General features: G+C 47.4%; 1 protein-coding gene across 1 annotated transcript in view; it reads left to right on the top strand.

Moving 5' to 3' along the window:
* Positions 1-24,901, top strand: part of PLXNC1 (plexin C1) — a gene marked incomplete at both ends in the record, with an annotated part of 70,058 nt that extends 45,157 nt beyond the window's left edge. Inside the window, 12 exons of the mRNA XM_084273162.1 lie at positions 240-438; positions 2,275-2,421; positions 10,099-10,276; positions 11,472-11,575; positions 16,205-16,259; positions 17,374-17,405; positions 17,494-17,601; positions 20,237-20,400; positions 20,799-20,946; positions 22,789-22,929; positions 23,019-23,093; positions 24,797-24,901. Coding sequence (XP_084129288.1) covers positions 240-438; positions 2,275-2,421; positions 10,099-10,276; positions 11,472-11,575; positions 16,205-16,259; positions 17,374-17,405; positions 17,494-17,601; positions 20,237-20,400; positions 20,799-20,946; positions 22,789-22,929; positions 23,019-23,093; positions 24,797-24,901 — 1,456 coding nt within the window. The remainder of the gene's footprint in view (positions 1-239; positions 439-2,274; positions 2,422-10,098; positions 10,277-11,471; positions 11,576-16,204; positions 16,260-17,373; positions 17,406-17,493; positions 17,602-20,236; positions 20,401-20,798; positions 20,947-22,788; positions 22,930-23,018; positions 23,094-24,796) is intronic.
* Positions 24,902-25,510: the final 609 nt, after the last annotated feature.

Below are 25,510 nucleotides of genomic sequence, written 5' to 3'. Positions count from 1 at the left end.
ATTTAGAGACAGAAATTCTGTTTATAAAAAAATAATCACAAGAGCAGATGGACTTGCATTTTTGATATTTTTGTAGACATCAGTGGACAGTTTCCGTGCCTGAGGAGGGAAAACTTGGGATACAAACTGCACTGAAGTGTGTTTCATTTGCTCAAGATGATTGGGAAGAGAAATTCCAAATATTACAGCTGCTCTTTTTTTTTTTTCTTCTTTTCCTTTTTTTTTTTTATTTTTTACAGGTGCTTGTTTGCATCCTTCTTGACCATTGCACTACAAACCAAGCTAGTTTATCTAACCCATATTTTGGAAGTGTTGACAAAGGATCTGATGGAGCAGTCCAGCAATGTACAACCTAAGCTCCTGCTCAGACGAACCGAATCTGTGGTGGAAAAATTGCTGACAAACTGGATGTCTGTCTGCCTTTCTGGATTCCTCCGGGTACGTGTACATCTTTGCACTCTGTAAGACACAGACATCACAGAGTCACAGAATTGTAGGGGTTAGAAGGGACCTCAAGAGATCATCAGGTCCAACCCCCCTGCCAAAGCAGCTCCCTAGGACAAATCACACAGGGAGGCATCCAGACAGGTCTTGAATATCTCCAGTGAAGGAGACCCCACACCCCCCTGGGCAGCCTGTCCCAGGGCTCTGTCACCCTCACTGTGAAAATGTTCTTCCACATATTGGTGTAGAACTTCCTGTGCTCCAACTTGAAGCTGTTGCTTCTTGTTCTGTCCCCGCAGACCACTGAGAAGAGGCTGGACATTTCCTCCTGTGTCCCACACTTGAGATATTTATAAACATTGATCAGATCCCCTCTCAGTCTTCTTTTCTCAAGGCTGAACAGCCCCAGTTCATTCAGCCTTTCCTCGTAGGGGAGATGCTCCAGGCCTTTAATCATCTTTATAGCCCTAATAATTTTTTTTTCAGCTGATTTCTTCCACAAGAACTGTTAGAGGAATCAGATCAAGGCTTTCAGTCTAACTTCTAATATTATTGACGTGCACTCTTCTAGTTTAGGTGGCTTTAGCAGCTATCATTAGGGGATGTAGGAAAAGTGCACGTCTGTAAGCGATTATCGTGCCTTTTATTTGACTGAGATGTGGGTGATTTTGCAGCCCTAGCATAACCTTTTCTCCTGTCAGACTCCATGAGATGTATTGTGATCATACTTGACGACTGACATGCTTGTTGAAATGCAGCTGTACCTTTGCATGCGAGCTGCTGGAAAGCCCCCATGGAGTAGAGATCTAAGGAATGCTGTCTTTTGGAAAAGTGAACTTCCTTTCAAACTTTTTAGCCTCCAAACAGCCTTTCAGATTTCAAGAACTAAATGACTTCAGGTGGACACAAAATGAGCATTTTTCTTTCTCTTCACTGTTTGTTTATTGTAGCCCACTTGGTAGCACTTCACTCTTGGTTTCAGTGCTTCGTTGTGCTTCCTGTCTCTATTACCAGTGTTGATGGTATCACAGTGTTGGTATTACTCATACCATTCCTTGCACTTGCCACTGGTACAGCAGCAGAATTATGTGAGGCTTAGCAGCTCACACCAGTTTCGTGAAACACCAGGAGAGAGCCAAGGAACTGTCAGAGATTGTTACCGATAACGCCAGTCGTCTTTGCAGAGCTGTGCTGGTGAGATGCCTCAGTCAGGCTGCAGGAACGGTGTCAGGCCGAAACAACGATCCATCCTTCCTTTCTCAGGTGCTTGCCTGAAGCCTGGGGTTCAGGCAGTAGAGGGAAGCCCCAATTTCATTCCTTCTTTCACTGATAAACCAGTGTATGTCCCACCGCCTTGCTCCTGAGGGCTTTTCAGGGACAACGTGGGGAGACGCCAGATGAAAAGAAACCTAGTTGTTAGCTTGTTGTCTCTCAAGACTGAGCAAGGAAGAAATAGCTGAAGTATGCATGCAAATACATGCATGTCTCACTCCTCACCCGCTCTTCGGAGAAACTGGGAAGCATCTGCCAGGTGGAGTAGGAGCAGCTTGTCTGTAGTGTACTTGTGCACAGCAAGGGGCTGTGAGCTGTCTTGCCACACGCTCCAGCTGTCCCTTGCTATTTGCATGTGACTTTCACACTGAAAAGCAAAGGATGGAGGTTAAATAACTAGCTAAATCTGCTCGGAGGGATTTTCTTCTCTAATTGCAAGATGAGTTAGTTAAAAGGAAATAACTCAATTTCTCACACTTGATTTTTTTTCCTAGTTATTTATGCCTGTTCAGTGATTACAAAAACAAACACGTTCCTTGCATTTGTTTCCCGTCCTAGGAAACAATTGGTGAACCCTTCTATTTGCTGGTGACAACCCTCAATCAGAGGATCAACAAAGGACCTGTTGACGCGATAACTTGCAAAGCCCTGTACACGCTTAACGAAGACTGGCTGCTGTGGCAAGTGTCTGAGTTCAAAACAGTGGTACGTGTGCTGCCTCGGGCTTCCTCCAATTGTGGACAGCTACGATGCTTTGTGTATTTCTGGGAAGCTAAATTAAGGGTTTTAGACACTTGAGGTTGATAGTTAAGTACCCAGATAATAAAACTCTTGCTGCTGACGAAGTTTCAAAACACAATGGAGTTTTAAGTAGCTGGTATTTCACCAGTATACATTTCACAAATAGCACTTGCTCCTCGCTTCACAGCATGCCTTAATCGCCAAAGGTTAGGTTTAATGAAGTCCCAGGGTATTAAAATTCCTTCTTATTTTGAAGTGTACTACAAAAATATAAACATATGCCTGGAATTGAAACTAAATTACGCTTTTCCAACCAGTGAAAGAAGGGCATGCAGAGGTTCTCCTTTTCTGTTGTGTTGCTGATCTTCAGGCAGCAACAATTTGCGTGGGTTTCCATGTTATTAGCCCCAAATTAGCAAGGTTATGGTGGGGTGGATTTTAATTTGTTCCTTGGTTAAAAACAAGGTATCTGGTATGCCTAGCTGAGTTTCTGAACTTTACATCAGACTGCTTGCCTTTCTCAAAGCAGCTACAAAGGACTTCCTATTTTACAGTCAGACCCAGAATTCTTTGAAAGCTGAAATACCCTTACTGATTGTCATTCTGAAACCAAAGGGAGAAGGGACAGCAGGGATTCTTGCACTTCAGAGCATGTAAAAATGTGACTTTTTGAGGAGAAGGTCTAAAAAAGGTTTTAATAAGAACCAGCATTCTTTTTTTCCCCCAGATTTTCAAAATTATTTTGAGTCTGAGAACTTAAAAATCCACATTTCCAGTAATTCCTTGCTGCTTTGCTTCTTAACTCTTGGCTTCCTATAGGACTTACCAGACATACTTAGGAGTGTGAGAAGTGTGACTGAGTAGTGGGCTTCCAAGCTTGGGAGCAGAAACTGGCAGGACAGCAACTGTTGTAGCAAGGACACAGCAAGTGCTGATGGCTTTGGAGGGGAATTCAGGCCGGTGGGGCTGGAGCTTCCAGTCTGTCCATCTTCCATTCTTGCATTGAAAACCTGGAGGTCCTAAGGTGCCACTTGCTGGATTAGACTGCATGACCCTGGAAATTTTGGCTGGTCAGCAGTCTGTTGGATGTAGCTCACTGAGTCATGTAGGAAGCTCACAGAAATAACAACCATTCTGTGAAACATTTCTGAATTGTCTTTTTCAGCTGAAGGCTCTTGGACTGACAAAGTTACAGTTAAGTCTTCTCATTGCTCTTTGCAAAGCTGTTGTTGGAAGGTTCGTTTGAAGGTACTTCAAGCTCAGTTACCACAGTGTGCATGTGTAAAGGAAGCTTGGGACTAAAAATTAAATGCATAATGCTGTGTCTTCAGTCTCCTTGTTTGTGCACCGCACTCTGGTGTGCCTCTGGGCTCCCTGGCAAGTTGAAATAGATCACTATATATAGCCATAGGATACTAAACCCAGTACTACATAGAGCAACAATTTCCAAGCAAGCTCAATATGTCAGTTACTAGTAGGCTGCATAGGAACATCTGGTCCTGTGGAATTGATTGACTTTTCTTATTTATAGCACAAATTCAAATTGAGAGCACCTTGTGGGGATAGCTGACGCTGTAACTGCTGAACACTGCCTTAAATACTTTTCCTAGTGCTGCTTCTATCATAGAATCACAGAATGTGTTAGGTTGGAAGGGAGCCTTAAAGGTCATCTACTCCAACCCCCTGCAGTAAGCAGGGACACCTTCACTAGATCAGGTTTCTCAGAGCCCCATCAAACCTGACCTTGAATCAGGGATGGGACCCCCACTACCTCTCTGGGCAACCTGTGCCAATAATCTACCACTCTCATACTGAATATTTTTTTTCCTAATACCCAACCTAAATCTCCCCTTTTATAATTTAAAACCATCACCCCTCATCCTCCTACTACATGTCCCTGCGAACAGCTCTTCCCCAGCTTTCCTATAGGCACCTTTCAGGTACTGGAAGGCTGCTCTAAGGTCTCCCTGGAGCCTTCTCCAGGCTGAACAAGCCCAACTCTCTCAGCCTGTCTCCATAGGAGAGGTGCTCCAGCCCTCTGATCATTTCTGTGGCCCTCCTCTGGACACGCTCCAACAGGTTCTTGTCCTTCCTGTGTTGAGTTGCATGCACTTGCTGAAAGGGTCGTACAGGCAGCTTGCAGGAGAAGGGAAGTGGTCAGAAGGACTCTATCAGTGGGGAAGGCTGTCTGCAGATGGATGAGGAAGTGAGAAAGCAGATAGCCTTTCTCAAATGTCCTTTGGTGCCTTTGCACTTTGTATTCCTGCTTTTAAGTAGGAGATAATAATGCTGTTATAGGGTTAATAAGTCAGCTTTTTCCGCTGAGGTCCAGCAGTTTATTGGACTGAGAATGTTCCCTTTAATACGCTCAGGAAAGGAGAGAGCATCCTGCAGTAAAATTACAGGGACTGAGCCCAAGGACTGTAGCTCAGCTGGGCAGAGAAACAGTTTTGTTTGGTGTTTTGTCTAAGATTTACATTGGAAACTAAAACTGTGCTGTGAAAGAGATTTAGGTGGACCAGTGAGGCTTTATGGGCTGGGGAAGAGGGCCAGCTGTGCAAGCTCTCTCTTCAAGAATAGCATTTAACAGGATGGTAAAGTGGAAGGAGTGAGCTTTTCTTCTCTCACTAACACCACTTCACATGCACTGCAAAGACATGCATGGCCTGTGAGAACACAGACAGGGAACCAAGTGTTTTCTCCTTTCTTTGGAAGAAAATTTCTACCTGTCCAGAGCAAAGTAGAAAAAGACAGGTGAAAAAAAAAGGTGCTAGGAAGATACTGAAACACCATAAGGCTCAGGGATGTATCTGTATGGAGCTCAACTCTCAAATCAGTGGCAGGGCATAAATGAAGGTGTAGGCACTCTGTATGCAAATCTCTCCTTTCAGGATTGGGACTTCAGTTGTGATCTAATAAAAGGAGGATACAGACAGACTCCTAAACATCAGGGGGGGAACTCTACAGGTCTTCCCCTAAACACACCAGTATGCAAATAAACTCTTGGGGCAGGGGAAGCACTGAGCATAGAGAAAGAAGGAAGGATGGGAGATATTTCCTAAAATCCAGGCCACTTACTGCAAGAAAAAAAGAGAACTAAGAAGCATGTTGGTTTTGAATTGTATTAGAGCTGTCCCTTGGTGGGGGCCCATGTTTTTATTTAAAAGACCACTGAATTTGGGACCAGCCAACGCCCTTCTGCTAGCTCTGTCTGCTGGAAAGGGTCAGGCACTGAACAAGAAACAGGCTGCTGAAGTAAATAGGCAGGCACAGGAATTGAAGGCAAGGCACTTCTGAAAGCACTGGTCCTGCAGAGCTGAGGAGCTGTGTGGTTTCACGCTGTGCTTGTGTTTGAGCACTGAGGAATAAAACTGCCTTGAAAGAGGCTTGGATGTGTCCTGGAGCCTCTTTGCGGGCTGAGGAAGCAGGCCTGCTTTCTCACAGGCAGCCAGGCAGCTGCACCCCTCAGCAGATAATTTCCTCAATGGCTGATGAAGGAGCGTGGTGCACAGCTGAGTGTTCACATTTCACTCAAGTGCTTCTATTTTAAATAGAAAAGCTACACAACACCAGCCTGGGGTGGGAGAAGTTCTCTGTGGAACATCTCCCATGGGAAACCAGAGACTTGTTCATATGGGAGGCTTGGTGCTCAGGCATTTAAGAGCTACAAACTTACTTTGAATAGTCCCCACTTATTTTTAAAAAAGGGATTTGGGCTGCTGAATTATTTGCTGGAGTGAGTTTGCATTTTTAGGTGGGAAGAAACGATCCCATTCACCTGTCCGGCCCGCGGCCTGTTGCTGAGAGTGAAGCCAAGGCACACGGTGGGAAGTTGTGTCGAGTGTCAAACTGCTTTACAAGTCAGAACGGTGCTAGGAGAAGTGGGAGGGCTGTAAGGGAGTAAAGCAGAGGCAGGGAACCCAGCTTGGTAAGAAGGCACCAGGGCTGTGGTATTGCTAAGGCTGACTTTGTGAGAGATGAGGGAGCTATTAACAGCCTGTGGCATATGGGGATTTTCGTCAGCAGGAAGGGACGCGGCAGCCCTCGCAAGGAAGCGAGCGGTGCAGGTGTGGGCTTCAGGAGAGTCTTCTGAATTAGATACAGATTGACTGCCACACTGTAGCATCCAGAACACAACCCCTGCTTTGCACGCTGGCCATCTAGCCTAAATTTAACTCCTGTAACATTTTCCATGCCAATGCATTAGCTGTTCCAGAACCTCTTCACAAGTAACTGCTCTGCCTGCTACAGAAGGAACATACAGTCTAATCCGATTTTTCCTGTTTATTGCTTTTTGTAGCCTGGGAGGCAGGGGTGTGAGTTTCAAGCAGTTTCTTTGTGCTATATATCATGGTGCTGTCTCCTTTATCTCTTAACTTTACCAGTCACAAGGTTTTCTTGTTTTTTTCAGTCTGTCTGATAAACGGAAACAGGCTTTGTTCAGATGAGTAGAGCCCGTGAATTTTTTCCCTTTACTTTTAAGAAAATATGGTACTATGACACTTCTCTGTTAAACCACATCTCATTTATTATCTGCTATGGTTATTAATAGCTTTGCTAAATAATTCCTAGTTTGAAATTAATGGTCAAGAAAACTACAAATCTGAAAAGACATCTGTAAGCATAGTCTTCAAATGCCATTCCTACTCTCATTGCAGGAGTGAAAAAAATGTTTGTAAAATGAGTTCCTGTGTGTAGCTAGGTTCTAAGCTAGTTGCTATACAAGTAGTTGCAGGCTCTTGCCTTGTTCTCCTTAAGTAGCTTTTAACAAGTCTTGCAACTGCAGCCTTTGCTGAAGAGCTGGGTGACTTTGTGTTGCTAACCGCTCATTTTTAGCACATAAAGGCTCTCGACTCTAGATGTTAGTAGGCTGAACCACACGTCCTTTAATATTTCCCTGAGCCATTCTGCAGGTTAACCTGTATTTTTGTTTCCTTCATGAAGCAAGAGATTAAAAAAGAAAAGGTGATCTTTCCTTGTGACTTCCATGTGTCCTCCTGTGATTTCTCTTTAATGTTTTCTGACCCTCAGAGCTGATCATAAAAGGGCTTCCATAATTTTCCAGTAATTTCTGAGTCCTTCTCCAGGTCTACACTTTGTGTCTAAATGCAGTGATTGTGACTGTCAGCTTCTGATTAATGGTTTCTAAAGCCAGGGATCGTGCTGTCAGACAGGTTGAATCTGATTTATGGAAACTTCAGCTACACAGGGAAGACATAATAATAATTGGCTTTCCTACCACCCCATCAATTGCTTCATCACTTAAGATTAACTTCTGCAGGAAATGGTATCAGCATAACTGGCTGTCTTGGTGTAGAGACTAAGCATTTAAATATTTCTTCCCATCTGACCACGTCCTTGAGTCATAAGGTGTTGTTATCACATTGTGGATACTTTTGATTAAGGAGTCCATAAATGACTTGTATTCCACCTACATAAAGGACTGCTTCTCTCTTTCTACAGTCCTGTCATCCTACAACGAGCTGAGCAGGGATGGGATGACTCTCACATGCTAATAACCGAAGAGGCTGCACATTGATGTGCAATCTGTGTGAGAGCATGTGCTGAAAAGGAAATGCAGCAAAGAAAAAGGCAGTTGCTCTTGACAGTTTGAAAGGAAGAGGAAATGAAGAAGCAGAAACATGAATATTGCAGTGTAGGAATAATGTTGGGAGAAAAGAATCAACTAAGGGAAGGAATGCTTCCAAAGATGTAAAGACAAATCAGCAGCAGTTCAAGAGTGAGTAACTGCTCCTAGAAGATCCATTCAGACACTAGAAGAGACAAATACTTTGGATAAAATGAGTTTTCCGAAGACAAAATACACTTTGTCTCTGCCCACATTTTTGTCCTACAAGACCATGACCTCAGGGCAGTCAAAGTCAAGGACAGGACTGTTGTCTGTTCAGTTGGTCTGTGGGCCTAACCAAGCATGACTCCCTCATTCCTGTGCCAATATATTTTTTACTAATTTTCCGCATGAAATCCCAACCTGAGGCATGACATCCAGTCTGCTTCTCCTTCTGCAGGCACCATTCCTCTAATTCCTCCTCTTCTGTTCCGTCTGTCCTTTTCTGTGGACTCATTTTCCTCACAATTAGACATCTTGGTGCCCTGATGAAGTTATTCTCTGTTACTTCAGTTACATCCTGGGCTTTGTCAAATCCCAGTCTTCATAGTTTTGCAGCCCTGTTTTTTAATATTCCTTTGGCTTCTGTAGAAGAAGTTAATTTATGTCTCATTGGATTCTCCTTCAGCTTCTGTAGTAAGAGTGAAGTTCGTTCATGTCTCATTGGATTGCTTTCATCACCACCGTTGTGTTGTAATTTCCACTCTCACTGGGTAATAAAGCAGAAAACAGCATTCTGTGACCGTTAGTAACTACCTTTTTTTCTAAGGAGAGAGAAAAGTTGTCCCTGTAGCAAATGGGACAGAAGTTCTTTCCTTCACATGACAGCAAGGATACACAAAAAAAAAATTAAATAAATGATGTGCTTCCTCTTTTAACAACGGCTCCTTCACTGAGCTGCACCTGCAGTGCTCCCATTTCGGTCTAAAGACAGCGCACACCAGAAATACCCAACAGCCAGGATGGTTCAGGCATGTAGGCTTTTCCTGTGCTGCCTGCAGTCGAGTGCTGGCACCTCAGCCTCTTGTTCTAATCCCATCCTGAGACATCTGCAGCAGGGTGGGCTGTGTCCAGGCAGCTGAACAGTGACGTCTCTGCAAGGAGCAGGCTGCGGCCCTGGAAAGGAGTGCTGTCCTCACCCAGGATTAGCAGGCCTGTGCTCATCCCTTTCCCCTGCCTTTTGGAAGGAGTTGATCTGCCTGACCTGACCAGAAATGAGACTTGACTAAAAGCATTCTCTGGAGACGGCCACCCGCTCTCACTGGCACCTCTCTCTACCCCACGCTGTGTGCAGCCCAGGAGAGGAGCTGTGTCCCAGCCCACGGCAGCTTGTGAGCTGAAGGGCAGGGCTGTTATCACTGGGCAGGCTGGGTGGGCGTTCAACCAGGAGGAGCAACTGACAGAATACACCACGCTTTTCTGTGCAGATCTGGACCACTTTGGGTTCTGTCTGCTGCAACACGCTCTCCCCTTCCGCTGCTTCTGCGGTAGCCCAGCCTCTTCTGCTCTGGAGACAGGGCTGTGTGCAGAGACACCGAGGTCTCCAGGGGAGGTGTACTTCTGTCTTTGTAATCTGCTGGTGGAAATGTACATTTTAACACTGCTACCTATCCACTCCAAATCAGTCAGGCTCACCATGGCGACTTACTTAGCAACCTTATCAGATCTCCAGTAGCTTACAGTTTTGCTTTTAAGCAGTTCATTTAAAATAAAAGACCTGCTTTTTTTAGAACGTGCATCATAATTTTTCGTGGTCTCTTGTCTTTTTCTTCTTTATTTTTTTTTTCTTTTGTAATTCACTGAAAAAATAGATTTGCACAAAAGCAGAACACCAAGTGGCTATGTATCTTTGATGCTTCAGACACAAGGAGTTCTAAATGCTTCAATGTGCAATTCCTTCGAATAAACTTCATCTGAAATAGCTTTAATAATACATTTGTTCTCAGGAGTCTGTAGGTTGGCCATGTCAGGTGTTCCCTGCAAATCAGAATAACGTGTGTTTCTTTCCCCAGACAGTGAATGTTATCTTTGAAAAAATCCCAGAAAATGAGAGTGGAGATGCCTGTCAGACTATCCAGGTTAATGTTCTGGACTGCGACACCATAGGCCAAGCCAAAGAGAAGAGCCTTCAGGCTTTCCTTAATAAGAACGGCTTTCTCTATGGTCTTCAGCTGGATGAAATTGGGCTTGGTAAGAGAGTGTCGCTGTGTTACATTCTCATGGAGTCCACTGGTCTGTCTGTGGAGTTTTCTTTTCAGTAATTCCTACCTGTGATTACTTTTATTTCTTTTTTTAGCATTTAGGCATAACAGAGCTTTTGTAAGGGATTTCTGGGGAAAGGCCAGATCGTTGATGCCACCAGTTAGAACACTGGAGTCTATACCTGCAAGGGCCTCAGCACGTAACAAACACGTGTTGCTTACTGAACACGTGTATCTTTTGTGCTCCTTTTCTGGGTCAAGTGAAGTGTCCTCTCTGCCTAAGTGCAGCCAGGGGATAAATTTTGTCAGTGGGTAAAATGACACATCATGATTACCAAGTACTTTATTCCCTACTTACTATGCCTCCCACCACCCTGCCTTCCAACAGGCGCACGTGTCCTTTGATCAGGAGAACCCAACAAATGCAGTTTATTTATAGTCAGATTAGGTTCATATCATAGTTTGCATGTGCCTCACAAAGATATGTACAATATCTACAGATGTCAATAAGGCCATTTGAGCAGCTGGGTTGAGCTACTTTCTCCTGTTGGGTTTTCAAAAGCCCAAGGTCAGGTAAAAGCCTGCAGTTGCCACCATACCACTTTCCACATGCTCCAGAAGGAAATCTGGGAAACTCTATGTTGTTGGCATTTGTTGACTCCCAGACTTGCTGCCTAAGATGTTGTTTCCTTACCTTCTCAGGCACTGTGTCAGCAAGCAGTGGTAATTTACTCTCGTGTCTGATGGTCGTACCCACCACCGGTGCCTGATCACCACTCACAAATGCTGTGTCAGTCTCATACAGCTCGTTTGGGTGGCCTCTTACACGTGGCCTGTGAAATGCTTCTTCCAGCTCCAGCGTGTCCCTGGCACCAGGGCAGCCTTGTGCAGGGGAATGGCTGGGTTAGGGAAAAGCACGTCCAACAACCCTGCCTTGGGCGACACAAAGTGAAGCACCAGTAGCCTGCAGTACTGGAAGCCGTTCAGGTTGTCACCTCAGGAAAGGAATCTGTAGTGTGGGAAGGCAAAACCACTCTCAGATGACCTGGCACAAGGACAGTGAGGAACAGAGCTCAGTGGGGAGCGATCAGTCCAAACAGAATTGTGTTGCTTTTCCTCGCAAACATCTGTGCGGTGAGGGTGCCCTGGGGATGTAACTGTTTCCTCTTGCTGTTGTACTGCAGAGCTCGTGTCTGAGGAGCAGCAGAGAGAGCTGCTAGACATCGATGGTTCCTCGGAGGTGATGGAGGATGGGATAAGGAAGCTAAATACCATCGGTCACTATGAGGTAAGCATAGAAGCCCTGCCAGTGTGTCGAGAAGCAGTTTCTCCCCAAATCCCAAATGCTGCCTGCGCAGAGGATCTCGATCAAAATCTTGAACAGATAGCTGAGCATCACCAACAGAAGGAAAGAAATGTGTGACACAACTTTCTTGCCAGTGAGTCATACTTTTTCTGTTGCTTTTCAGAGGTTTGCTTGTTGCAGGGTTGCTTGGTTCAAGCATACCCGATAAACTGTCACTTCAGTTGAGCGTTTCAGTTAAAAAAACACCTGATTTCCAGCTGTGAACAGTGCCTTAGTTCCTCCTAGTCCCTCCAGCTGAGTTTTCATTGCACCAGAAGCAATTGTTTCCCTCTTCCTACCACATGTTTTGATTATCTGACCAGGTCGATGTGATACTCATGAAAGCACCTTTAGAGTCAGAATAAAAACGACTGATGAGTTTTCTTGCTCTTCTCTTGAGACCTTCCCTTTTTTGCTTCCATCAACTGACACCACTTGATTTTCCCTTTCACTCCCAGTTGCACCTGTAAAGCAGCCCTATTCAGTGCTGCAGTAATCTGTCCATCAGGGCAAAAATACACGGGGCCACAGCTGGTGGCAGAGCCCTTCTGGGTGTATGTAGCACATAGCAAAAGCATCCTGTGAGCAGCATTGTCTGTAAGGAGCTCCCACTGGCACTAGTCAGAATAGGGGGTGAGAGGCTGGGGAAGGATCCGCAGCGATGGCTGGCTTCAGGTGGCACAGGGTAGCTCACATTTTGATACTTACAGATAGATTTTGGGAAGCAAAGTTAGTATGCTGAGTGCTTTCACTGAGATTTCCTCATGCTTGTTGTATTTTCAAGCCTGGATCTTGACACAATACTCACTTTTGATTTATTTGGATGCTTTGATGATGAGTGTAACTCTGTGTCATGCACCGTCCTGAGCCACCTCAGCCAGCCCTGAGCGCGTTGCCGTCTGCGTGAGCAAGCGCCGTCCGCAGGGAGGACCAGGGGCTCCTAGCAGGGCTCTCTGTAGCTGGGGCGCAGTGTGTGGCTGCACCCAGCTGGTGCAAGCTCCTCTGGAGTCATTTTCAGAACTCTGTAGGCATCTGCTGCTCCCCTGGGGAGGCAGCAGTGAACCCAGATGTCCTGAGTCACCGTCCAGTGTCTTAAATACAGCTTTTCCTTTGCCTCTCTCAAACCCTGTCTGTAGATGAGCGTGGGGCATCGCCCCACCTGTAAGGATTTTGCACAAATTAGGCCGTTGCAGTGTTGCATTTGGGGTCTGTGCAGAAAAGGCCGATGTAGATTTGAATCTGGATTGATGTTTGAATTTCTGTCTGATGTGCCTGCTCTCTTCAGCTCAGGCAGCTATTGCAAGTGCTCCCTCACTTTGCCTGGCAGCTGTTTGCATTTCCTGAGCTCCTGGGTGCCATACCTCATGGCAAATGGCTCTGCTCAAGTTGGTCGCTGTCTTCCCTGGATATCTTTGTCCCAGCCCTTGTTTTCATCTGAGGTTTCTGCCAGCAGATGTGAGTTAGGCTGGAGGTTCAGTCTTTTCTGCAAAGCTGTAACTACGCTAATTATAGCTGAGCAGCTGCCTGATGGAAATGGTGCTGGGTATCTCTCTGAGATATTTTAGTTCATTTTCTTCTGATGCTGATGAAGTAACATCCATTTTAGGCAGAAGTTTAGCAGTGTTTCAGGGGGTGGCTTAGTGGCAAGTTATTAGCATATCTAGTTTATTTTCTTGTCTGCATAGTAATGCAGAAAAGGAATGTAAAGGTGTCTGGTTAGCAAGAAAAGGGACTGTTGCACACACAGCGTGAGGGCAGCCACGTTGCCTGAGGAATTCCAGCTTGCAGTTCAAGAGTGCCTCGAGTTTTGTGGCAAGCCTGGATTTTTTTTTGGTTTGTTTGCCTGTTTGCCAGGCTTAAGTTCTAGAAAGTAACCTGATTTTTGAAACTGGGAAGCACTGTCAAGTCGTTTTTAAGATACTGGAGCATGAGGGTTGTGTTGTGAAGGTCTCAGAATCACCAAGCACTCTGGAAAAAGCAGACTTAGATTCTACACTGATTTCTAAAACGTGCAACTTGGGGATGTTTGCATGTTTGTGTGGTGGTTCTGAAGGGAGACAAAGCCATTGCACTCGTGTTAGGCTTTCATGTGTTTCTGATGTGTGTGCTCCATTCTTTGTTCCCAGTAGGGTTGTTGATGTGACTGTTTATGAGGTCTGAGCTATCACTCACATGAGAATAGCCACAAACCTTGACAAGAAAGTTCCCGATGATCATGATGTCCTATTTCCCACGCAAGAAGAAAGCTAGAGAGCAGGAAGAAAGCTGGAGAGCCACTTTCAGATGTGCTGTCCAGTCAGATCTCAAATTTCTCAACCTGTAACAGCAGTGTTACATGTTCCAGGGGCAGGCACAGCTCCAGAGACCAAATGTGAACGCGTGACCAGAGCTGGATTATCGGGAGCCGCAGCGTCACGCTGCTACATCTCCTGCTTTGCACAGTAGCTCTGCTCCCTGTTGCATGAATCTGATTCTCCCTGTTCATCCCCCTCAGCAACACACCTGACAAAGTGAAGATGTTTTGAGGTGCCCGTGGGTGCAGCCCACCGTGAGAAGTGATTTAGCCAGCAGGACCCAAAAAGAAGGCTTTTTTTTAATTATTTTTAATTGATCTGAAAGGAACAGCAAGCATGGTCAGTGCAGGGATGATAAGGAAGGGACAGCACGTTCTGCTCAGCACTGAGAGCAGTGTTTATCTCAGAAATAAAACCCAAAGTGGGGACTGTGATCACAGATGCACTGCACAGTGCCTCCCGCTCCTGGAGGGGAGCTCAGCTCTCCCTCCACTCTGTGCCCATCTCCCTCAGGACTGGAGCTGACGCATTTTGGCACTGAGCTGCTCTCCTGCTTTATGGAATCACAGAATCACAGAATCATAGAATTGTAGGGGTTGGAAGGGACCTCGAGAGATCATCAGGTCCAACCCCCCTGCCAAACGGGTCTTGAATATCTCCAGAGAAGGAGACTCTACAACCTCCCTGGGCAGCCTGTCCCAGGGCTCTGTCACCCTCACTGTGAAAAAGTTCTTCCCCATGTTGGTGCGGAACTTCCTGTGCTCCAACTTGCAGCCATTGCCCCTTGTCCTGTCTCCACAGACCACTGAAAAGGGGCTGGATGATTCCCCCTGCATCCCCTGCTTCAGATAATTATAAACTTTAATTAGGTCCCCCCTTAGTCTTCTCTTCTCAAGGCTGAACAGTCCCAACTTACTCAGCCTTTCCTCATAGGGGAGATGCTCCAGGCCCCTAATCATCTTCGTAGCCCTTCTTTGGACTCTCTCCAGGAGATCCCTGTCCTTTTTAAACCAAGGAGCCCAGAACTGGACACAACAGAGAATGAGTGGAGGCAGCACATGGGTCTCTTGTGCCATGCTGGGAGGGAGTGAGCTGCTGCGTGCTCCAGTTCCTGTTTGCCTGTCTTCGGGGCCAAGCAGCACTCTCGTAGCCCACGGCGGGATCTTGTTCTCTCTGTGTGCCTGAGTCACCTCACGAGCTGGCCTTAGAGTGTATTTCCCCTTGTAGTAAAGAGCTCTGTGTTACCTGAGAGGGCAGTGAAGCACTGTAGGCTAGATGGAAACCCTGCAAGAAGTTCTGCTTACGAAACGGATTGCGTTTACTTTCTAGGAGCGAGTGTCAGCGTGGATTTCTTTGGCACAAGCCTCAGCTTTTGATAGAGTATCTTAATGTGTAAACTGGTTTCTCACACCAGGCTGGCTGCCAAGGTGTAAAAAACACTTAAATTATTCTGGCAGAGATCCCTTCCTAGAACTGGCCAGTTGTTTTTGTAATTATAGAGGAAGTACACCAGCGCTTGGCAACACCCAGAGTTTGTCAGCAGAGCAGTGGTGTAGTTCTCAGTGGGAGCCACTTTTGAGTTACTCTTTGACATTAAAAGCATAACTTGGCCAGTTTATTTTAAAGACAATACTTACTATCCTGGCAGCACTATGTATTTAGGAAAGGAGGGGGGGGAAATTCATCCTAGAAGTCCCAAAGTGGCTAGATGTGGATCTTGACCTTATCGTCCCCAGAGTGTAGATATTTTGCTCACTTTGGAAGCTGAAGTTTGAAAATAGTTTTTGGAGGACCAGGTTAGATTGTGGGCCCCTCTGTAGGGCACAGGGAGAAAGCGTTGTGATGGACTGAGCAGGAAGAAAGGGGGCCAGAAGAGAAATCATCCATGTGTTCTCCTCCCTGGCTCACCTTCCTGTAAGATCATAGTATGTTGGAGGCAAGGAATTCAGCCTGGGCTGAACTGGTGCAAGAAGCATCATAAAGCAGTAGGTGAACATTAAAATGTCTGGATCAGGGCTGAACCAGAAAAATCAAAGAAAGGGAAAGGCCCTGAAGGCTGGGTTGTCAGAAGTGCTGCCTTCCCACCTTGCCAGCTAAGGCTAACAAACCCCAACTGCTGCCCGTGCCTGAAAGCCCAGCCCTGGCTACCTGCTGGGAACAGGGTGGGCTGGCATCCTCCACACCCCCATCGATTTAAGGACGGGGGAGATGAACCAGGGGGCTTCATGAATTCTAGGCACTTTTACTTCATCAAGCTGTGTTTGCTTCCCACTTGCAGATTTCAAATGGAGCAACCATAAGAGTCTTTAAAAAGAAGACAAATTCCCGATCAGGTAAGAAGGGAACTGCAGTCTATTTAACCTTTCATAAGTAATGGGCTGGGAGAGCTGAGCTGTGGCAGGTTGTGCCTTAGTCACCAGGAGGTCAGAGTATTTGGCACTTGGATATAGCTGAGCCAAAGGAAGAAGCAGCCTTAGCCTGGCGCGTGGCCACTGGCAGGTACAGTGGGAATAGGAGGAGGGAAGAAGGCAAGGGAAAGAAAGACACAGGGACTTAGAGTCCTTGGCAAGTGCATGAGGTTAAAGATACACACTTGTGGGCAGGAAATGAGGGCAGGGAAACCCAGGTGACACAAAGCACCGGCTGGTGAGACCAACACAGGGAAAATGCCCTACTCTGGTGCCTGGTGTTGTGCATCACAGACACGGTGGTGCACGGTCCAGAGACAGGCATAACATCCCCCCAGCTCCCCAGATCTTGAATTTTCCTTTTTTCTCTTGACTGTGTTTTGAAAGCTTTGTCTTGGCTGTCCCACAGCAGGGAAGGGCTAAAGGGTGCTTGCAAGGGGTCAGTTCATCTCATCTACCCCTGTGATGCAGGTTGCTCCAAGCCAGCTGGTGCCTCAGGGAAGGTGGGCTTTCTGTAGGCCCTGGGGAGAAAAAGGCACTCTTAGCTGTGATTCACCTCCCTGTCAAAAGGGACATCTAAAGTCAGGAGAGATGTGTCTCTGGGGTGGAAGCCCCTGGGATGGCACTGCTCCCTCCTTCAGCAAAAGCAGGGCTGTCTGTTCTCAGCCTTCGCTTTCCAGCCTGGCATCAGCCCGCCTGTGCTGAGCCCTCCTAACAGAGACCGAACCAGCGCAGTCATCTCCTCTGCTGTCTGTCGCCCTCCGTTCAGAGGAGCCACGATTTGCTGCCAGCCTACCTCAGCAGCAGCAGCAGCCCTGGCTCAGTGGTTTGAGCTACAGGTTGGCACTGGGGAGCTGAGCCAGGACCTGTGTGTTTCTCAGAGGCTTCCCCCGCGCTGCAGGCAGGAAAGCGTGACACCGAGCCTGCCTCCTCAGCATCCTGACTCGCGCCCTGCCGCGCAGTCCAGAGCCCATCAGAACTGACAGGCTTGTAGCTGTGTGTTTCCCTAATGCCCCTCTGCTCTCTGCTTTCTGTCTAGATACGGACTACTCGGATGAGCACTGTCACTTGGTGAGTCCAGCTGTTGCGCCGCGGGGTGGCGGGTTCCGTAGCGAGCTGCGTTCGTGCCGGTGTAATCTCTCTCATCTCTTCACAACAGATCTTACCAGACTCTGAAGCAAACAAAGATGTGAAAGGAGCGGGTCACAAAGGAAAGCAAAAATTCAAAGTGAAAGAAATGTATCTGACAAAACTTCTGTCAACCAAGGTAAAATCTGAAGGGCTTCTTTTGGGGGAGAGCTGGTTGTTAGGCTTGGCTAGGTTGGCACAAGAGAAGTAGAAATTAAAGCAGAAATGATGCAGACTTTCTGCACGGCTATCAAATGGTAAATCAAAAGGGAGCCTGTAAAAAATCACTGTGCTAGATACTTGATTGTGACCGTTGGCAGAGATGGGCACGCTGCACGTTTTCTAATGCCAGAATTCTAAAACTGTCTGTTACTGATGCTCTCCATCTCCTCAGTCAGCAGCCTTGCTTCTCAGGGTAAAGAAAAAGAGTAGTTATCAAACTTAGAGAAAGCAAGTTTTGCCACCGAGTCCCCCAGGGTGAGAATGATCCCTTCTGGAGAGAACGCTTTCCATCAGCCATCTCCTCATTCTCTACTAGAGTTTGCCCAGCTTAGAGACAGCTTCCAAGGCCTGAATTTCACAAAATATTGCCCATGAAATTAAATAATCTCGTGGGGAGTCTCAAATTAAGCATTTAAAATAACTAGATTAATTTTAAAAACAAGGTCCTTGGGATTTATGATGCGATGACCTAACTTCCACAGTGCACATTCCTTAGGAATAAGCTCTGCTCGCTCCTTCCAGGAATGTCATCTTGTTTCAAATGGGTTATAAAGCTCTTTGCAACAGCATATTACTTAAAATATTAATCAGTACATGACACTGAGAGCTGTTGCCACACAAGAAGCCGGAAGGGATGATGCTTATAGCCTTCTCGCATTTAAAAACCTATCCATCGTCATTTAATTAGATTGCTGATAGCATCTGAAGCAATTTGGGATAGTACCCAAAGTGAGAGTGAAAACTGGTCATTTCTCATTAGCTGTGGCAACTAACATAAGCCCTCAGGAGCTGCAGGAGTAAACCAGTAGTATCTTACGGTAGAAGACTGAAGTACAAAAAAAAAGACAGGGTATTAAGAAAAAAGTCCTTTTAGAGGCTTTGAATTAATCATCTCCTTCTCCAGAATAGGATAGCGCTCTGAACAGTGGTGCTGCAATAGCCTCTGCTGTGAAATTCCATCTGTGGCACACAATGCACTAGCAGAAGCTGCCTTGACCTGTGTCTCTTCTGGTCTCCCTCTCAGCCATATGGGCAAACAGACACAACTGCAGAGTCTGCCAGGCAAAGTGAACTGGCCAGTAACACATCAAGGCCCTGGGATAACATCTAAATCCTTGTTGAGAGAAGCTTGGGCTGAACTGAGCTTCAGAAGAGATGATAAGGAAAAAAGGCACGAAGCAGTGTTTTGTTTTGCTGTGTTTGCCTCTACTTGTGATCGTGATGATGTCAGTGAGTCCATCAGAAACCAAGCCCTCCCTTTGGCGAGTCAAATAGCTCCACTTCTGGTTCAGAAATACCCAGATTTGAGTTCTTCTCACTAATACTTGTTTTCTTCATATGCCACTGAAAGCTGTTACCCCAGAATTAGATCAAGCTCCACAGTCGTTTGGCTGTGAAGTGCTGATGAGCACGTATGTTCAGTGTGTCTCAGATGGCACCGTGAAGACCAGTGCCCTAGAAAAGTGGTTAAACTCCTTTTGCTCACCTCCCTCTTGCTTCCAGTCACGAGTTCCAAAATGCCTCTAGCAACGGCGCTGTGATGGTTTGACCCTGGCTGGAGGCCAGATGCCCACCAATGAGTCACTTCTGTGGGGTGCAGTCATAAATCACAGAATATCTCTCAGTCTCTCAGGCCCAGACTGCTCCAGCCTGGTCCCCCACAGAGTCACAAGACCCCCCCAACAAACTTGCTCCGACGTGGATCTCTCTCTCTTTCTCTCTCTCTCTCTCCATGGGCTGCAAGTGCTGGCAGGGGTGTGCTCCAAGATGGGTCGCAGCATCTCCTCTATGTCTCCACCTGCTCCAGCTTGGAGCGTCTCCCGGGCTGCAGGTGGGGTCTCAGCCTTTTCCATGGGCTGCGGGGGGACACCCGCTCCACCATGGGTTTCTCCATAGGCTGCAGGGGCATCATTCTCTCCAGCACCTGGAGCATCTCCTCCTCCTCCTCATCCTTCTTCCCTGGCCTTGGTGTCTGCAGTTCCTTACATCTTCTCACTCCCTTCTCTGGTGGCAAAAAGCAGCTGCTCGTGGCTTTTTTCTACTTAAATGTGATTCCCAGAGGCGCTGTGACCATCACTGATGGGCTCGGCCTTGATCAGCAGCAACTCTGGCCTTGAATCGGCTGGTGGTTGCTCTCTCAAGCCTGCAGAGAGCTTCTGGCTGCTTCTTGCAGAAGCCACCCCCGCAGCACCCCCCCTCCACCAGAACCCAGCTGTGCAAAACTACAGCAGGTGCCCACAGCATCCGAACAGTTGGCGTTGGCGTTGTTCAGGAAACTCCTTCCACCTACAGTTCATGACATTGTTCACCACAGTTCTCCCTGTGAACCGATAAAGCACGTGACATTTTGAAGCGGCTCATGGTGGTTCCTTTGCAGTTTCATTTTTGCTATTGACTCTCTTGTTTGACAGTAACCTGTGACCTGGATGTTTGGCACCAGGGTACTGTAGTTTCTGCGTGCGGCTGCCCTGGGGCACGCTCAGCTCTCCAAGACCAGACACCGTGTTCTTTTCCCGTGCAGTGACAGCACCATCCCTCTCCTTGCTTCCCAGGTTGCCATTCATTCGGTTGTTGAGAAGCTCTTCAGGAGCATCTGGAGTTTGCCCAACAATAAGGCGCCCGTTGCCATCAAGTACTTCTTTGACTTCCTGGATGCCCAGGCTGAGAGCAAAAAAATTACCGACCCGGATGTGGTGCACATATGGAAGACCAACAGGTGGGCCCATGATGCACGTGTGTGCTGCACGCTCCCAGCTCCTAGCTGCAAAAATGGAACGGGTCACCTGGGATCAAAACAGTGAGCCTGTGGCATGGGTGGGTGAGGATGGGGTTGGGCTTTGCGGGTCCTGGTAACGTTAGGGTATTGATGGGATACCAACACATACCCCATAGCTTCTGGTCTGCGTTCTGGTTGAGAGCTCTGTCTGAAGATATGGAGGGGTGACTGCCTGGGGTGTTTGCCCTGCACCCCTTGTTCCCCAACCCCTTTCTCAGCGTGAACAAGCAGCCCAGAGACGTGCTGCTGTCCAGGGGTGCCGCACAATTCAACTGCCACATCAGAGGCAGTTGGGCCGCGTGGTTGATTTGAAAGCTGCTTGTTCTCTCTCTGTCTAGCCTTCCTCTTCGCTTCTGGGTCAACATACTGAAGAATCCCCAGTTTGTCTTTGACATCAAGAAGACATCACATATAGATGGCTGCTTGTCTGTGATCGCACAAGCTTTCATGGATGCCTTTTCTCTAGCAGAGCAGACGCTGGGGAAGGTAATGCTGCCCTTGCAGTCTTTAGCAAACTTCTCAACCAATGTCTTTTTTCAGCTGTGTGATGATTTAGGGATGAAGTCCTGGACCTGCTGATATGGCTGGGATGGGGGTGGGAATAATTAATTAAAGCCTGATTAGGCTGTGTTTCTATTCTGTGTTGCTCCATTTCACAAGACTCTGATGAGCTCACTGGAGTAAACAGAGCTTCTAGACTGCCGTGCTTACAGTTAACTGCTGCTTATCCTCTCTGCAGTCAGCTGCTGCACAGCGTGTGTATAAAGTATGTGGGAGAGGGTGGAAATCGTAAGACTTTAATGAAGTTTGAAAGAATTTTTAAAGGGAGGTCTTAAAAGTAATAACATTATTTGAGAAGCAGTCCAAATTTTGGCTGCCAACGTGCAGAAAACACACATAGGGAGCTACTGGGAGCTGTAAGGGCACTTGAAAGAGCTCTGAAGTTTGAAACAGTTCCTTTCACATGTATTAGCTGCTCCCTTTTGATATGCAGAGTTATTTACTGGAGTAACAAGGACTGAAATCTTACATTCAAAAGCTCTTTAGTACAGTGGCCAGGACTCTTGGGGATCCGAAATACATCATTGTTTTTCCCCGAGGATATGTTCCTTTTCTTTGTACCAGAGTGGGAAGCACTTGCTCAGGCTCAGGCTACCAAGCAAAGCAGGCCTCAGATATTTTGGGACTCATTTCCTGTGTGAGCTGAGCAAATGGCTCATCTGTTAAAGGTAAATAGTAACAAATAATGTGCCTACTTAGCTTATTTTAGGAATCAAGTGTTGTGAATTAAAACTTAGCACATCCCTTGGTGGAAAAAGCTGCAGATGAGCACAATCTGTTAGGTGGCTGTGTTTGACATCCCCTGTGAAGTGCTGGAGGTGCAGCAGCTACCCCTTAGCCATTTGGAAAGGGATGCTGATGCCAGGTAAAGGTTTGCAGTGCAATGAACGTCTTGTAGGCCACATTTAAAATGAAAATGTATTTCCTTTTACGATTTTTGTCCTTTTATCTTAAAACATCCTTTAGCCTCTTAGAAAACAAGCATTAAAATAATCTCCTCGCAGGGTGGAAACAATGGTGACAAGATATCAGATGATTGTGTCACTGATTCCCCAGAATTTGAACTCGAGTGGTGGCAGGAAACTACCAGCCCCCACGCTGACATTCTGAAATCACGGTTTCCAGGTGGGGCTTCTGCTCCTACCACAAACACAAACACTTGTTTCCTCAGATGAGCCTAAAGCCAGATAGGTCAGTGCCAACCTGGGTTGTCAAAGCCCCAGGGCAAAAAAACCCAAACCCAATAAACCCCTTTGGCTGTCAGGTCTCCCTACAACCCCCGAGCGAAAGGAGCAGCAGAGACCAAAGAGTTTTAGGGGAACCTCAGAGCCAGGACAGGATCCTGCAAACCTCCTGTGGCGTGTCACCCTGGGGGAAACTTCCCACAGCACTGCCCTATCTTGTTTGTCCATAGGGTGACGGCCTCAAGCCCTGGGGTTTGGTTTTCACCACCTTTCAGGTCTGGGGAGGGGCTAGGAGGAAGTAAGAAAGAAAACTGTGTCTTGAGTGACACAGGTTCCTCTCTCCTGGTTCCCGGAGCGCTAATTACAGGGCCGCTGCCGTGACACACACCGCGCCGGTACCCAGGGCCCGCGTCTCCCTCTTCATCTTTATTTCATAACCTTGACTCCTGGCACAGAAGCACTGCACAGAGACATGCCTCACGCAGCGAACAGACACAATGAGATGCAATTAACTGTGTGGAGGTGGAACCTTAGGAAATCTGTGCTGTGAAAATTGACAAGGCTTCAAATATTTTCTTTTAAGGAAGCACCAACAAATAAACTTCTCTACGCTAAGGACATTCCGCTGTACAAGAAGGAGGTGAAAGCCTACTATAAAGCCATCAGGGATCTGCCTCCGCTCACCGCTTCAGAGGTTGAAGAATTTCTTACTCAGGAATCAATGGTACAGTTGAGAAATGGGAACTTAGTTTGCTTTCAAGTTGAGCTTTTTAAAAAGGAGAACTGTCTGACCAGAGCTGTTGTCTGTTTTAGAAACATGAAAATGAATTTAATGAGAAAGTGGCCTTGATTGAAATCTACAAATACATAGTGAAATACTATGATGAGGTAAGCGTGCCTGCTATTCCTGCTTAACCCCTTAATGTTCACTCGCCACCTCGGGCTCCAAAGTTGGGCTTGACCAAGTAACCAGGGGCTGTCCTGGCCTGCGACTTGCAGGGTCCACTCCAGAGACAGCCCCTCAGTGCCGCAGCCGAGGCGGCTCCTCCCCTAGAGCCCCCCGGGCCAGAGAGCAGTGTGGCCCCTGGGGTGGCTGGAGCCCCCACCTCTCAGAGGCGTCACAGGCCCAAAGTTTGGAAAGGGACCTTTACTGCAGCCACTCTACTTCCCAGAGAGAGAATAGCAGTACAGTTCTCCCTGCGGGTTTGAGGAAGTTCCCACACAGCCTGGGCTGCTGCTTCTGCTGTGCCTGTGTAGTGTTGGCTAGCGCCTGTCACAGCTCCTGTGCACGCGCTTCATCTCCCTGGGGATGCAGAAATCAGACTCGACTGTAGCACCGGGGCTCTCGAGTTAGCAGTCAGCACAAACACCTCATGCAGCACGCTCAGCCTCGCAGCGAGAGGTGTCCGCTCCTCTCCCATCACGGCCCTCTCAGCCTCTGCTCTGACATCCTTTCCCTCAGAGACGCCATAGCTTCCAGCCCCTGCGCTTGCTAACAAAAGGAATGTTTCCTCAACTGAAAGCACTTAGGCTGCCACTGGGTAAGAAAATCTCTGCCCTCCCCTTGGCATGACAGGATTCGCCGCTCGGTTTTGCGCCGCGTCCTTAACAGAGGCTGCATGCGTGGCGGCAGGGAGGCAGCTGGGTGTGCTGCCCCACGGCCTCCTTACCACTTCCAGCAGGTTGTCTGGGTCTCCCAGCAACCAGACCTTCCTCGCTTTCATCCCCAGCAGCGTCAGCGCTGCCTGTAATCATCCCGAGCTCGGTCACCCGTTAGCTGCCTCACACCGCGTCTGATCTCTTAACGGCTCAGATGAGCCGGGTTCGGTGTTGAATCGCTGCCTCTTAAAAGAAGCTGGGGATGGCACTGGGGATGGCACTGGGAATGGCACTGGGAATGGCGCTGTACTTACTTCATTAAGCTCGTTAAAATTGTTGACACAGGAGACTTGAGAATAGTTGCTGATCTCAGTGCCCGTTCTTGCTTTTTTGGAGCTAGTACTGGCTAAACCTACCCCATCCCTGGAAGGAACCCCCTCCCTCTGCTCTTCCCCTGCAGCTTTTTGACTGGGGAGCAGCTAAACCTCGTTCATTGTTTGCTGAGGCCTCAGTTGCTTTGTAGAGTTGCTAGCAAAGAGGGTTTTTTTTTTTTTCAGACAGCAGTAATGCTCCTTCCAGGTGCCAAGTGGGCGGGCAGGGGAAGAAGAGAGGCAGTTTATTGCCCTCAGTTTACAGGGCAGAGGAAGTGGCACAACATACTGCGTGTAAATCCGCTCTAGGGTACAACTGGAGTAGTGGCCTCACCTCACACTTCAGATGAACATGGATTTGGTTTGTTTGGTTTTTTTTTTTGCTTGGCTCCCTCATTCTTTTGTGGAAGCAAATCCTGCAATCAGGATGACTTGTAAGGAAAGCTACCAAAAGAGAGTGCTGAAGTCCTGAAAGTGTGTTTACGTAGAGGCAGGCATTCAGAGGGTGTCTTTCGCCAGTAGCTGTTGGAATGCAGAAGAGCTGGCTTTAAAAAACAGCAGTAAAATAAGCACTGAAAAAAAATTATTCTCTTTTTTTTTCCCCCTGCTAATTGTTAACAGATTGTCAGCAAACTGGAGCGCGAACGGGGGTTTGAAGAAGTCCAGAAACAGCTCCAGCAAGTGAGAGAGTTATTCGATGAAAAGAAAAAATGCAAATGGCTTTGAGCAGAGCACTGACTCACAGCGTCACTGCGGGGCGGGGGCCGCTTCGTGAAGCGCCACCGCTCCCAAAACTGTTTTGACTGACTGTATGTACAGGGTTTGAAACACTTGGACACTCTTCTCCGCTCTGACCGTCCCGAGTAATCCCTGCATTTGGGAATGGAGCCCGGGCAGGGTTACGGACTCAGACGTGGGCACGTGAAAGTGAAAGTGTGCCTGGTGTTGGCAGGGCCGGCGTTTTTAGCCACTCGGACACAGGTACCTCTGGTTCAGCGGCACTGCCCAGGTAAGCTGTCGCCTCCCTCCCAAACAGAGCTGCCGGGGATGCGCCGAACACGCTGCAAGGTCAGAGGTGCCCATGTGAACTCGTAAGTTGCTTCGCTCTTTCTGTTTAAGAGAGACAGCTGCTGTTTCGCCACATCCTCTCAGCAGCCTTGGCAAACTGTGGGCTGAGCGCCGGCTTCAGAATATGGGTCAGCTGCAGTTTCCTTCCTTCCAGACAAATGTGCACCGGTTCCTGTTTAGGAAGAAGACAAACAGACCCACACACGGCAGCGCCTAAGTGACGCTCGGGACAAGGGTGCTCAGCAGAAACAGTGGGTCCGAGGCTTG

Source organism: Gallinula chloropus (assembly GCF_964237585.1).
Source record: "Gallinula chloropus genome assembly, chromosome: 1".
NCBI classification, from domain to species: domain Eukaryota; kingdom Metazoa; phylum Chordata; class Aves; order Gruiformes; family Rallidae; genus Gallinula; species Gallinula chloropus.
Note: the sequence above shows the minus strand (reverse complement) of the source record. Positions and strands in the feature narration are given on the sequence as shown.